Source organism: Podarcis tiliguerta, assembly GCF_965153285.1.
Source record: "Podarcis tiliguerta genome assembly, chromosome: 2".
Taxonomy (NCBI): domain Eukaryota; kingdom Metazoa; phylum Chordata; class Lepidosauria; order Squamata; family Lacertidae; genus Podarcis; species Podarcis tiliguerta.
Genome location: NC_139535.1, coordinates 80555158 through 80570161, shown reverse-complemented (window position 1 = coordinate 80570161; position 15004 = coordinate 80555158). Strand labels below are relative to the sequence as shown.

Genomic DNA, 15004 nt, shown 5'->3' with positions numbered 1-15004 from the left:
CAACTTTTTTAAAAAAGTTTTAAAAGTTTCAGAAAGTTCTCAAAAAGTTTCAGAAAGTTGACAAAAGTTTCAGAGAGTTTTCAATGTCCAAATTTACTCACGGGTTGTAGTTTCCAAAATTCAGAAAAGTTGCAGGAAGAAAGGACAGCGCTGACCGGCAACAGCAACGCGGCTTCACTTCGCTGTTTGCGCAACGACCCACAGCGCCGCTACCCCCTCCGCGATCCGGAGCCCCTTACGGGGTCCCTTCAACGTTTTGGGGGCTGCTTCTGGCGCCCGCCGGGTCCCGAGACCACAGGCTTCTGCCACCTGTGGTTTTCCTGAATGGGTCTCCGCTTCGCCGTAGCGGACGACCCGTTTACAGCGGAGCTCCCTTCTCCTTACTCGGAGAAGGCAGCCATTACCGGTCGCGCCGCCTCCGGAAGTCTTCTTAGGTGCTTTCTTAACACACATTGTAGAAGGATTGATTGAATCACGCATCCTTCTGCCAACAGCTTAGCTCACAGGTAGCCATTGTTGTGCCCTCCAGGTGAATGATGGGAGTTGTAGTCCAGCAGCAGCACATTGGGTAACCCTGGGTCAGGAGCAGTACCTATTTATCTACTTGCACTTTGACGTGCTTTCGAACTGCTAGGTTGGCAGGAGCAGGGACCGAGCAATGGGAGCTCACCCCGTTGCGGGGATTCGAACCGCCAACCTTCTGATCGGCAAATCCTAGGCTCTGTGGTTTAACCCACAGCACCACCAATGTCCCCAGCTGCTACTAGATGATGCCTTATATGCTGCCCCCAGGTTCAGAGCCAGAGCCAGAATGCCAGTTGTGAAAACAGCAGTGGAAGAAGGCAATTGTCCTCATGCGCTGTGTATGGGCTTTCCTGGGGTTTGCTGGTTGGGCCATGTTGGAAACAGAAGGCTTGCTTTGATGCAGCAGCACTCTCAGGGTTTGCGGTCTGACATTTCTCCCCAAGGGAAAGCTTTCCTGCGTGCCCGCCAGATGAACATTGATATTGCCACTTGGGTGCGACTCCTGCGGCGCATCATCCCCACGGCCAACACCACAGGCACTTACAGCCCTTCGACGCAGATGACCCCAACATCTGGCTCCGAAAGCAGGCACAGCCTCAACTCTGGGTAGGTGCCTACTAGACTGGGTGGGTAAGCAGCCTATGCAACAGGGAAACACAAGTTCTTTTATATTGTGGCTCTCTTTTTTTCTTTGGTTGCTAGGGTCAAGGCAGGCATAGGCAAACTCGGGCCCTCCAGATGTTTTGGAACTACAATTCCCATCATCCTTGGCTAACAGGATGGCCAGGGATGATGGGAATTGTAGTCACAAAACATCTGGAGGGCCGGAGTTTGCCTATTCCTGGGTTAAGGAAAGAAGGGAATTTGAGGGGAGCGATATGTTTGAAGGGGCAATGTCGATGTACCCTATTCTCAGGTGGGCACTAGGGCACCAGCAGATGGGTGCTGTCTAGCATTATAAGAATATCACGATTGCGCTTGCTCTCATTTGTGGCTGTGCTATAGCCATGCAGGTTTCTAGACCCCTTGACAACTTCCTTCCAGGGCCCAGTTCACAAAGCAATCAGAGCTCCCCACCCCCCCAATAAGCACGTGCCTTTCTCCAAGACACAGAGATGTTCTCCTGCAGGTCTAGCTCTTGCCTAGCCTACCTAGACTGCTGTCCGTGTGATGCTGAGGCCTGGAGGCAGTGATCTGGGTGCTGCTTGCCTCCGTTTCTTACTCAGCCTCAACCCCATGATGTGATTGCCTGGGATTCTCCAGAATGGCATTTTCTCCTTTTCTCCAGGGACATTGCCATTGAGAAGCTGAGCTTGGATGGGGACAGAATTCAAATCGAGCAGGTGGGCCAGGATGACAGTGAGCTTCCTGGGAAGGTCTTGTTGGTAAGTGTCTGTGTTCTTCCCCTTCTTTCATCTGTCTGCCTGGAAGTTGCTCCCTTGTCTGCTCCTCTGTCATGAACAGCAGTGAGTTGCCTTAATCTGCCATTTGCAGATGCCTCTAATTTGTTTGTGTGCTTGTCTCTCCAGACCTCACAAGTTGGGGAGGAGATTCCCTTCCAGGTGGAGCTGGGCCCAGGAGGGGAGGCAAGAGGATCTGATGGTACTTTCCACAGGTAGGGGACAATCATTATTCCCCCTCCCACCCCACATGCACCCCCTATATTGCAGATCCTTGCTCACCTTCTATGTCATATACACACTTCAACTGCACCGCACCTCCTTACCATGTTCTAACCCTGCCTCCTAAAGTGGCTAACTTCAGTCTATACTGCAATGAAAGCTTAGTTGTGGCTCATCCCTTGCACAGGTTCCAACATTTCTTGAACTCTTATTTCCAGCAGTTACTTCGGTTTGGGAGATAGCAAACATAATATATTATTGTCTGGGGTGCTTGCCTGGAATGTGCACATGCAGATTTCACAAACCACTGAAGTTTTAAGTGTAACACCATTGATAACATACGTCTTGCTTCCCCACCACCTTTCACAGTGCCCAAACTGTGCTGTATTCCCTGTTGCAGAAACAGGGGATTCTCACATGAGCTGACATTCATAGGCCCAAGTGTGGAGAAGCTCATTTTGTGTGTGTGTGGTGTGTTTTTTTGGGGGGGAGAGGTGGGGGAACAGCTTTCTCCAACTTGTTCTTTTTATCTGACAGCAGCCACCTGAGAAAAATGCCTCTCGCGTTGGATGACTTCCGATTTGTCGCTGTGCTGGGGCGTGGCCACTTTGGCAAAGTGAGTATTCTAGTAGTTCCTCCTCAATACTTCTAGGTACAGTGGTACCTCGCAAGACGAAAAGAATCCGTTCCGCGAGTCTCTTCGTCTTGCGGTTTTTTTCGTCTTGCGAAGCTAGCCCATTAGCGGATTAGCGCTATTAGCAGTTTAGCGGCTATTAAGGGATTAGCGGCTATTAAGGGATTAGCGGCTATTAAGGGATTAGCGGATTAGCTGCTAAAAGGCTGTTAGCGGCTTAGCGGATCAGCTGATAAGCGGCTTAGATCAGCTGTTAAGCGGCTTAGCATCAGCTGTTAAGCGGCTTAGAGAAAAGCTGTTAGGCGGCTTAGGGGCTGGGGAAAAAGGGGAGGAGGGGGAAAAACCCCGCAGAACTCGCAAGACATTTTCGTCTTGCGAAGCAAGCCCATAGCAAATTCGTTTTGCGAAGCACCTCCAAAATGGAAAACCCTTTTGTCTAGCTGGTTTTCCGTCTTGCGAGGCATTCGTCTTGCGGGGCACCACTGTATCTTATATTCCTCCAAGAGGTGCAGCTGCTTCCCCCCCATCCTCATAGGCATAAGGCCATCTGGTGACTGGAACCCTGGCTCCTCACTTCTTCTGCTTGAACCTCTCCCGATGTCCTAGTTTGCCTCTTCAGTGCCAGAGAAATGTTAGGTGCTGGTTTAGTCACTGATCTGTGCTGCCTTTCTTGTGTTCGCCTTGGGCGTAGGTGCTGCTGTCTGAATTGCACCGCACAGGGGAGCTATTTGCTATTAAAGCCTTGAAGAAGGGTGACATCGTTGCAAGGGATGAGGTGGAGAGGTGAGTCTGTTCCAGCAGCCAAGGAAAGGCATGGTGCCAGGGGGGCTGGAGGGCATCTCTGGGCATTTTTAATATGATTTTGGTGTCATAATAGTGCTAGTTTGGGATAAGACCTGAGTCTCCATCCCCATACTAGGCTCTGTTCCTGTTGCCTTGGCAGAAAGATTATGTGTGTATGCAAGAGAAATGGTATTTGTATGCAGGAGCTGAAAAAGCACGTTACTTCTCATGAGGAGCCATGGGCTCATGCAACTCCCAAGGTCCCCCAAAGGGGAGGAGGGAGCAGTTCTAGCCAGTTAAATGCCATTACTCCAAAGGTGCTGTAACCTCCCATGCTGTGTCTGTCTCTTTGATCACTCCCATGGGAATACTTTATCCCACATGTGCCTGCCTCAGGTAGCATCAAGGCTCCCCACACCCCACTATACATAAGGGTAAAATGCATGTATGCATTGAATTGTGTGGGAGTGGAAGCTGGGAGGGAGACAGTTCCGATGTGGTAGATCTCTGCCTTCACAGCTCTGTGTCTTCTCAGTGAGACAGCCATGCATGCATGTGGATGCACACACACACAAGCAGTGACAAATGCACAAACTGCAACTGTGAAGGCAACAGCCTGTTTTTAGAGTGCCAGGCAATGTGTGGTTGTCGCCCTCCTGACATGGTTTCTCCCCCCCCCCCCCCCGCTTCCCTACTAGCCTGATGTGCGAGAAGAGGATCTTTGAGATCGTGACCCATGCGCGACACCCTTTCCTAGTGAACCTCTTCGCCTGCTTCCAGACACCCCAGCATGTCTGCTTTGTCATGGAGTACACAGCAGGCGGAGACCTCATGATGCACATCCACACGGATGTATTCACAGAGCCACGTGCCACGTGAGTTATGGGTCAGGGAGAGGGAGCCACAGGGCAGGCAATGGAAAGGGGCTAGAGGCGCCTAAAAGCATCTTGCCCATTGCTGTTTTGGGGTCACTTGCTCTCTTGCCAGCACACTGAGAGCCGATTAGGCAGGGATGCAGTGGGTGGCGAGTCTGCCTTTCCAGCCCTATTTACTTTGCCTGTTACTGCACAGTTCTCTTCTTGAAGCCTTCATGTAGTTAGTTAGTCACTGCTGACTAACCAGAGAAGGGCTGGTCATGGTCTCTCCCTCTCTTGCCCTCTGTAGGTTTTATGCTGCTTGCGTTGTGCTGGGGCTGCAGTTTCTTCACGACCACAAAATTGTATACAGGTAGGTAACGCCAGGAGGGCCACCATCCTGGTAAATTCCTCCCCTCCCAGAGTCTCTTCTGCACTCTTTCGTGTTGTCTTTTTGCTCTGTGCTGCTTGATATGTGTTATAGCGTAGCAGGGTGTTGTTCCTCTGCCTATGCACAGTGGGATAATCGTGGTGTCTCCTGCCAAACAAAGAGCTGTGGAATACTATACAGGATTCCTGTGTTACAGTGCAACTTCAGTTAACCCTGTAGCTCCCTTCGGTGAGGTTAGCTAATAGTTTCTGCAGAATGTAGTGGTTCTCTCTGCCTAAAATTCTCTTGCCCTGCAGGGATCTGAAGCTGGATAACTTACTGCTGGACACAGAGGGTTTTGTGAAGATTGCAGACTTCGGCCTCTGCAAAGAAGGTGATTGTCTGGGGTGAGATGGATACCTCCACGGTAGGCATAGGATCCTCTAAACTGGGGGTAGTGAACCCACAGCCTGCAGGCTGTAAGATATTTTAATGGCCACAGAGACCTTTTTCCACCCCCCTGCCCGACATTTTACATTTTCAGGGTTTTCCAGAATTTGTTAAAGCACTTTTTTCCAGAATTTTGCAGATTTACCTTGTGGCCTTGCTTGGATGCATAGTTATTGCACTTAATTATTTTTTAAGCCTTTGCAGTCCTTAAACATCACTAAAACTCCTTAGACAGAGTGATTCTGCAGCTCTCAGTAACTTTTGTCCCAGGCACTTCCTGTAGCTTCACGCTGACACCTAATGAAGAGATATAATCTCTGCTATCGATCTCGAGAGCAGCCAAAGCTTGAAGCTGCAGAATGCATATCTTTTCATTGGTGCCAAGCTGCAGGAAGTGCAGTAGCACCTCTTCCCTCGCCCCTGAATTTATTCCTCTTTTTATAGTATACTGGGGGGGGGGGGGGGCGGAGAGGAGAGATACATTTGTATCTGCCAGCCTGTCCCCTTCAACTGAGTGTGTGTGTGTGTGTGTGTGTGCGCCCCCCAACTGTGTGTGTGTGTGCAGGCTGCTTTTCATCTTCTCTCCACACCCCTGGGACTGTATGCACTATGTGCTCCATGGGTGCGCACATGCGTCCAAATGTGTGTTCATGCTGGCTTGCAGCCCTTGGCCCTCAACCTGAAAAATGTTGACCGCCCCTGCTCTAAATCAAAATGCAAACAAAGTACAGCCTTGTAGAAATGATGCCAGACTAAAACAACTGCCCTGGTAGGCACTAAACTAATCTACAATGATCCCCAAAAGACCTGGTTGGTGGGGAGCATGCAGAGGGGAGGAATGGTCTGTTTTGCTTAAGCTTTCTTAGCCCAGTTCTCCACTGTAATGTGAAATCCTCCAAATCCTGAAGGAGAATGTGCTTCATCTATCCCTTATTTCAAAAGTCCCCCTCAGATGTTTCCAGATGTTTGTCCCTCCCTGGCAGGCACTTTGCAGAGGGCTGTCGGTGAGGGAACGTGTTAATAACCACTTTCTTTTGCTCTGCCAGGGATGGGCTATGCTGACCGCACCAGCACCTTCTGTGGGACTCCGGAGTTCTTGGCTCCTGAGGTGTTGACAGACACATCATACACAAGAGCCGTCGACTGGTGGGGCTTGGGGGTCCTTATCTACGAGATGCTTGTAGGGGAGGTGAGTCCCACCTGTTTGACTGAGGAAAACAGTGAGTTGAGAGCAGGAGACCAGGGTTTCATTATTGGCAATGAAGCATAGGATTGTGTGTGTGTGTAGGTTTGGAGGCAGAGGGGTTGTGCACACACACAGAGAGAGAGTGAGTGTGTGCAGAAGAACTTGGATGTTTTGGGTGACATAGGATCATTGGCTCATCTTACTCAGTAATTGCCATGGCTGCCCAGGAGTCTCTCCAACTCCCACCTGACTAGGTCAGGCATTTAAACCATTGCAAAGCAAGATATTCTCCTACTGAACTGCAGTCATTCCCAAGGAGGGAAATCAAAGAGGCCTCGTTCTCCACAAGAGCCTAGGAAGAGCAAGGTTGGAAGTTCTGTGGGCTAGAACTGACTTGAGAAGAGTTGCCTATACAAGGCCATGTGAGCCACCTAGGTGTTTTAGAGGGCATGGGTGGTGGCCCAGCAGAGATGAAAGCAAGGGTGTCCTGGAGTTCATCCTAAGGGATGCCCAGAGGAACAGATCATCAATGACGCCCTTCATCTACTGATCCTGCCTCGATTGACTTTGTAGTCCCCATTCCCTGGAGACGACGAAGAGGAAGTCTTTGACAGCATCGTCAATGACGAGGTGCGCTACCCCCGTTTCCTTTCCTCGGAGGCCATCGGCATCATGCGCCGGGTGAGTCTAAGGGCTCCCCCCCACACACACTCTGGGCTGGAGGCTTGCCAGAGTCAAATAGGGTTGGGGGTGGGGGTGGTTCCTACTTAAGGGAGCGTAGGCTGTAGAGAACAAGGGGAGGGTTTGGGGGCCTTGAGCAGAGTGGAGCACCATTGCAAATTCCTTCAACCCACCCCAGGCCTGAGTATGGGCCGAGCATGAGCCCAATAGGGCACACTCTTCTCCGTCACCCGAGGCTTTGGGAGAGACTGTGGAGGGTAGGAATAGGTTAACAACAGCTTTACTCACAGGGAAGCCTGGTGCTGATGAGCGCTCTCTCTCTCTCTCTCTCTCTCTCTCTCTTTCTCTCTCTCTCCCCACTCAGCTGTTGCGGCGAAACCCAGAACGTCGCTTGGGCTCTAGTGAGCGAGATGCTGAGGACGTGAAGAAGCAGCCATTCTTCAGGGTCAGTTTCTGTCTGTCTTTCTGCTTCTCCCAGATTCTTCCTTCAGGGTAATGCTGAGAGAGCCTCTGCCCCAGCTTCTTGGCATCTAAAATGCACCCACTGTGGGCCCGGCCTCCATTGGGACTGTGCAGCAGCCTAATATTACAGCCAGGATGGTGCTTTTGTGATTACCCCACTTCTTCCAGAGGAAGAATCTGTCACAGAAAAAGAGCAAGACTTGTGGGTCCTTTTCTGAAAGGCTCAAGCAAATTTATTGTGGAGTTTTCATGGACCCAGAGTCTTGTCTCCATGCATCTGATGAAGATCACTCGGGTCCTCAAAAGATGTTCGTCTGCAAAAGGGGCCGCATAGCCATCTCTCTTTCTCATGCGTTTGTGGTGACCTTGTCTTTGTCCCCAAGACTCAAGTCTGGCTATTGTCATGTTAGAGCTGTAAAGGATTACGGATACATTATCCCATTATGTAAAACACTCAAAACACATGCTGTGTAAATGAAAAACTCCCAGCATTGTTAGCTAGCGGTTTTCCTGTCTCAAACCTGTACCAGGGAAGAAGCTGCTCCTTTCTCTGCATGCACAACAGCACTCCCTAGTGGTGTGCAATGGAGCAGCATGGAGCAATGCACCATTTGGAAAGACTGCCCCAGGCCTCATCCACACTATACATTTAAAGCAGTATCATACCACTTTTTTTTTCTTTACAAAGTTGTTATTGTACTTCACCAGATCTTAACCTATTACAGTATAAGTCTTCAATCCAATCATAGAAGAGAGCCACTTTTTTATTTTTCCAGTTCATTAGTATCAGTCTTTTTGCCGTGGTAAGGGCACGGAGAATCCACTCATATTGTCCTTTTTTAAGGTTCCATGTGCTGGGCATATAATCCAAAGGGATATTTTGCTATGTAAGGCTGTTCCGTACAGTTCTGTTGATAGTTTCAGTTACCTTCTGCCAAAAATATTTCAATATAGGACACTTGAAAAGAATATGTTTTACAGAAGCATTATCCCTATTGAATCCCCAACAGTTAGATACCTTAGATAGCCCTTTTTTAAACAAACATAATGGGGTCCAGTATATTCTAAATAATTTTTTTTGTTGTAGGAGCCTCAATTTAAGGTCCAGAGACACCCTTGTTATAGCACTTAAAACAGTTTCCCACTGTGTGGTTGAAACTGAGATCTCTCATTCTATATTCATTCCTCCCTCAATCCCTGTATATCACATTGGTAACAAAGATTTATATATGTTGATGACTGGTTTTTGTACGTCTTTAAACTGTCATGGCTCCTCAGGGAAGTTGAGTCCCTTAAGGATCCTGAGAGTTGCTAGGAGACCCCCTCAAAAGATCTACAGTTTCCAGAATAGTCCAACAATCAGTCTCTCTTCCCAGTGAACTCTGGGAATGGTAGCTCTGTGAGGGGAACAGGGGTCACCTAACAGCTCTCAGAACCCTTAACAAACTATAGCTCCCACGATTATTTGGGAATAACCGAAGCAGTATGGTACTGCTTTAAATGTGTGCTGGTCTATATTGCTGCTCCTACTGCATTGTCTGCTGTATCATTCCAGTACCATGCAGCTTCTCTCGCAGCCCTCCATGGGATATTTATCAAAAGTCCCTGATGGTTTTCTCTCTCTCCTCTTATCTCTCAGAGCATAGACTGGGAAGCCCTGCTGGCCCGCAAGATCAAGCCACCATTTGTGCCAGTAGTCAAGGGCCGCGAAGACATCAGCAACTTTGACGAGGAGTTCACAGCCGAAGCGGCTATGCTGACGCCGCCCCGTGAATCACGGCCCCTCACCCAAAAGGAGCAGGATGCCTTCAAGGACTTTGACTATGTATCCAATGCCTGCTAGCTCTAGGAGTTGGGGGGCAAGGAGATTCCCACCCCCAAAGAAGAAGAAAAACACCACCACTGCCAGCCCTGTATGGGGCAGGGCTCTGCTCCACCAGTGACTCGAGACGCTTGCTAGCCCTGCTGTTAGCTCCGCGAGTGGAGCTGGGACAGCCCAGCAGCACTGCCAACTTCATGGGTGTAGAGTTAACGTTCACCGACATATGCCAGCTCTGAGCCTAGACCGCGAAAGCCCCAGAAGTACTTCTGCACCCTTCAGGACACAGTATCATTCATGCAGACACTCGGACACTGGCTAGCTCTAGGGGAGGGGCAGAGAAAGAGATAGAAAGAAAGACGGCCAAGCCCAATAGAACAGACGCTGTTGGCCCCGAGACTTGGGCAGCGGAGTCTCTGTGATAGCATGTGCTTATCCACTGATTCCCAAACTGCCTGCAAAAATGAGCAAATAGGCTTTCCCACGAATAGAAATCCATAGGTGTTGGAGCCACAGAAGCCAAAAGGCCTTTCCCTGACCTAACAAATGCCTGAGATTTTTTCCCTTCCTTAAAAAAAAAAAAAAATCTTCCAAAGATATGGCTTGTCCTTCTGGTGTTTTTGTTGAAACCCAATGTTTTGAACTCTTAACCCAGAAGGGGAAGCCTTCTTTGTCCTGTTTTGCACCACTGTCTTGCATCTTTTCTCTAAAAATGTACTGTAAAGGTTTGGTTGTTCAAACTTCAGTGGTAGACAAATTCCCCTTGGCTCTATAATGGAACCGGCTCTGAATGTGTAAGCTTTTGGGAGGAAAGCTTGCCTGCTTTGGCCGCCCAGATTCTCTCCAGTTCATAACATTGGCACATGTGTGCTGACAGCACAACACATAGGTGCATTGTTATATTGCCCTTGCTGGGAATCATAGAATGGTTTCACCTGCCCCAGTGCCAGCCATGGCAGAAATTCAAGCACACAAACATGCCCTGAACAAACTCACCTGAGGCCAAGGGAGGGTTTTAAGTCAAGATACGCAGGGTGCGGGGAGAGTCTTCTAACGTGCTTGCAAGAAACAGTCAGGATCATTGATTGACCCAGGTAGAGGTCACACTTGCCAAACGAAAGGCTGCTTGGTTGGGCGGGCTTGGTCACGTAGATTACAGCAATCAACGAGAGCTTGTTTCATCATGAAGTAGCAGTTAACATTAAAGAACTTCTGTGCCTACTAAACAGCAGCTGACTTCTGGCACTTCTTCTGCCGACTGCTGGCCATGCACACTCAAGAGTCCTGGAGAGGAACTTCTCAGGAGGAAACAACACTTGATTCATAATACAGCCAAGTATTGCAAGCTAGACAGAATAGTTCGCTGAGCCCGGATAATAATGAATTTCAGCAACATTTATTAATTCAAATCTACCACTTGGAAATCACCATCATGTCTTAACATTTTGTTGTTTCCATCGCGTGTCCCAGCTTTTGCAGCGACATCTGCTAGCTGCCATGCTAAGGGAGCACATCTCACGTAGGAATAGGTGATGGTTTGGGAACTCCATCCCCATATTCCGCTCCTGGTTTGCTTTTTATTTTGGAGGGTAGCTTTCTAAAAAAACCAGAACCCTCCCCTTTTCAGTGCTGACAACATCCTCCTTGCCCTGCTCTGCTAGGGAGAAATTAGCTCACAGAAGGGTGAGTAAGGGGTTTTGCCTGGGCTTGAGCTTTGGCAGTTCAGAGATTTGGTGAGAAAGGGGCAATGTACACATATAGGGAAGAGTTTGAGAACAGCCGTTGCTGGTGTGAGTGTGGCTCTGCCTGGGCCCCAAGCAAATTCTCTTACGAGTGCAAGAAGTTTGATGGAGGCAACATCTCCCCATTAGCGGTCCTTGATGGAAATATCCTGAGTATAAATGCTGCAGAGTTACATTGCTCCTTTCTGCAAGGCTGTTCGGAGAAATCTGTCCTGAGTACTATTTGTTCGTTTCCTACGAATGTTCCTGAGATTCATTATATATAGATAGATATTACATATTTTTAAAAATACTGGCAAACTCTTGCCTGGTGCTGTGAGCTGCATCCAAGATAAATGCTCTGTGGCTCATATCACATGACCGCTATGATACCCTTTTATATGTGATCAGTTTGGCATAGCTACTATTACCTGGTTCTCTACTTGGGTTTCTAATGTTGATTAGCAACCCTTCCCCAACCTGGTGCTCTCCCGGTGTTTTGGATCACAACTCACATTGGCCTCCTCTAGTACAAGTTGGCTTGGCCTATTGGGAGTTGTTGTTGGAAAAAACATGGAAGCCATCAGGTTGGGGAAGACAGATTTAGAAGTTCCACTCTGCCCATAAACCTATGTGAAAAGAATGAGGAAATCCACCTTTTTTACTACAGTACTCTCCGCAGTTTCATGTATCAAAGGGTTATTGAGATCACTGAACACAGATTAGTTACTCTTTGAGTATGCATTCTTAAAAAGGCAAATCCATTTCTGTCTTTTTGGCCAGGAGGTTGTAGTGGACATCTCTTCTTCTAGTGTATCAGCACAAGGGCTCAGGGCCTCCTTATGCCTTCAGAAAAGGACAGTTTCCTGAACATACTTGCAGCCTCCTACTTACTTTCAGGGGATGTTCCTCTTATTTGCAGCCTTCCCCTATTTCAACTTCAACTTTTACCAGGCTCACGCAATTCTGTTCTGAGACCAAAACACAGGAGTCGTGGGCTATTTGAAGAAACAACTGAAGGTCCCGTCCCACAGGGGTTGGAGGGAGAGAATTCCAGTGTTGCCTCTTAAAGGGGTACCAAAGGGTTTTGTAAAAGTTGCTGCCGCAGGAGAACTAGGGCCAGGGTTTTGTCTAGCGTTTTGTATGGGGAGGGGATTGCTCTGCCCCTTAGTCTCTCCTGAACTGTGGCCATATGTGGCTTCATGAAGCAGCTTGGAGTTTGTTTTTTCCTTCATTCTTTTTTGACCCTTGTATGTATATTGGATTCATGCTGGTTGATCTCCCTTCCTTTTAACACAATCGACAAATTTGAGCCTACTTGTCTTGAATTGCAGTGCAACCTGCTTTAAAGTCAGGGCTTTTTGTTCTGTCCCAGATTTGGGAGGGCTTGCTTTTAAGGCTTCTGTGTTTCAGCCTGTACTCTGGAAAGAGAGTAGTAGCTTCTGCTCCCACTTACACTGTTAACTTCCTCTGTGCCTCTTTGCTTGCATTGCCTCTTACATCTTTCACAGGGCTACATCCAAACTTTAGTAGCTGTATGGATTTTGTGCTAGGAGACACCATCATGCTGTGGACTTGAAACTCTGTCTTGCCTACTGAGTCTCCTACCTTACTGTAACTACCTCTGTTGCCTGACCAGAATCGCACTGTGGCCACAAAATGCTGTCTGGATCTTTCACTTCTCTGCTTATATAAAGCTTGAGTTTTAAAGTGTAGACTTAGTCCTTAACATATTGGAGGCTATCTGACCAAAAGCCTTGCAAGTGAGCAGAGCTCTCCTTCGGGCAAAAGGCAGGACTCAGTTCCGTTTCCAGCCCTTCCATGAATTGGATCCAAGGTCTCTTGGGTTCCGTTCTTAACTCTAACGCTGACTTTGTGGGTAAATTTTGGCAGAAGAGGGGTGGCTAATGTGGCAGGGTGGGTGGGTGGAGGAGGCTCTGATAGATAGATAGATAGATAGATAGATAGATAGATAGATAGATAGTGTGCAATATTTGGATATGGAGCACCATGATTCCCAGGTCTTAAAACTATAGGCTGGAAAGGGGGGGGGGAGTGTTGCAGTAAGCACAGATAGTGTGTTCTGCAGTAAAGCGGTGAAACATTGGGGCAGTCTGGATTTTGGAGCTGTGTTAGCAAGCTTCAAATTTGATCCTGGACACAGACTCCAGCACATTAAAACCTCAGCTTTCATTTTCCTAAAATCAAGTTTCTAATTCTTAATGTCACAGTTATGCTCTTGTAAGCATGTCCGTAATGTCTTACAGAAATCTCAGAAGCCAAAGGAGAAGCAAAAGATTCTTAGTAACCCAGGCTTCGGTTTTCTGCATAGCTCTCTTTGCCTGTTCAAAGCAAGTAAATACATACAAATCTGTGTATTTTGTATGATCTGTACAGCTCACAGAATTCAGGTTACCTTGGTTCAGAATATTGGTTTTAAGCACAGGCTCCACCCACATAGCCCTGGCTTAGCTTACTGTGGAGGGAGACCAAGAGTGCAGCAGGGGCAGAAAGTTCCACGTTCTGTTGCTCGTTAGTGGGGACATTTTGTGGGGTGATGTGGGGAAGTTGAAAGAATGGGTACAGTTCTTTCCTCAGGGTCAACTTCCTTCTGATTTTAAACCCTCTTGCCCCCTGCTGGGCTCAACTCTGTGTCCACTTTGTTTGGCTTACTCCACTATAGAGGAGAAATTAAAAGATTGCATCCCATGATTGTTTCCATCTTCAGTCATCCTACCATGCAATATATGCTCCCAGCAGCCTTTGATTCCTCACTGGACCTTGGGCACCCTATTATTCTCGCAAATAGCATAATCAGATACCAGAACAGTCACTAGCATGCTATCAGGAAGTTGGGAGTAGAGTTGAATGAAAGGGAATCTTGCTGAAGTTGATTGTGTTCACCTTCCCGTCTCTGCCTACAAATGTGCTTGATCTGTGTACCTGGTTTATAATGCGAAGGGGCAGCCGGGATGACTTGGAGTCTTGTAGCAGGTGACTTTATGGTGATAGGCTAGTGTACAATTGCTTTATGCTATTGGCCTGTATTTCCTTTCATGTAAACTGTCCTTTTACTATTGGAGTTAACAGAACTAAATCAAACGAGTCTGCTTTTCCCCTACTAGACAATGCTACCTTATTCTAATGGCTGAAGCTGATTTTTCCACAGTGTCACTAAGATAACATGGATTGCCAGCTCTGTGGACATCATTCCTCTGTATATCATTCCTCCCAAGGTGGACAGCTTCATCTGCAGCCTCTTGCTGGTACAGAACATTTCTCTGTAAAGTGTAGGGAATTAGCTAGAGCAATCAAGCAAAATAGCACACGTAGCCATTTCCTGTCACAGGTGGTTAGAAAGCCCCTTCTTCCCATGTGCCTCGTCTAAAGCACCTCTTTCCCTGTCCACCGCTGTACATCTGTGTGATATTGAAGTTGCCACTTTGAAAAATGTTTTCGAACCAATTTCATACCTGCTCACTCTGGTCTCCTTCCTAATGTGCTGTATTCTGTATACAGCTTGAGCTGTAGGATGATGGAAATTCACCGTTAGATTAAACTCATTTGAATCAATGAAGAGGTTGATGCCTAATCTTTAAAGATTTCGTCCATGTTGCAGGTCTATAAATTATTAAGCCCTCCTGCTGTGATACCTCTGTTGCACGACACACATCATGTTTTGGCAGCTATCAGCAATGGGCGTTCAGAAGTTTCTTTGTGTCCTCTTTTCCTTTTTGCATATGACTTACTAAAGAAAAAACACAGAATTTATCAATGGCTTAATGCCCCAGCTAATCCATGCTGGGCCACCAAGTCATAAATGGCTTGAACTGGTTGTGTCAATAAGACATAGTCGCTACTGATATGGTGGCTTATAAGAGAGGGCAGTACTTTGCA

General features: G+C 47.7%; 1 protein-coding gene across 4 annotated transcripts in view; it reads left to right on the top strand.

The window, feature by feature from the left end:
- PKN1 (protein kinase N1) overlaps positions 1-14680 on the top strand; it is a 66200-nt gene extending 51520 nt beyond the window's left edge. For 2 of the 4 annotated variants that reach the window (XM_083430737.1, XM_083430735.1), the window contains exons 11-22: positions 969-1131; positions 1814-1910; positions 2055-2140; positions 2685-2763; positions 3473-3564; positions 4263-4439; positions 4729-4791; positions 5106-5182; positions 6285-6427; positions 6998-7105; positions 7470-7550; positions 9207-14680. In XM_083430737.1, the coding sequence (XP_083286863.1) occupies positions 969-1131; positions 1814-1910; positions 2055-2140; positions 2685-2763; positions 3473-3564; positions 4263-4439; positions 4729-4791; positions 5106-5182; positions 6285-6427; positions 6998-7105; positions 7470-7550; positions 9207-9410 (1370 nt within the window). In that variant the 3' untranslated portion in view covers positions 9411-14680. The remainder of the gene's footprint in view (positions 1-968; positions 1132-1813; positions 1911-2054; positions 2141-2684; positions 2764-3472; positions 3565-4262; positions 4440-4728; positions 4792-5105; positions 5183-6284; positions 6428-6997; positions 7106-7469; positions 7551-9206) is intronic. The other 2 variants (XM_083430738.1, XM_083430736.1) reach the window with 1 other exon arrangement.
- Positions 14681-15004: the final 324 nt, after the last annotated feature.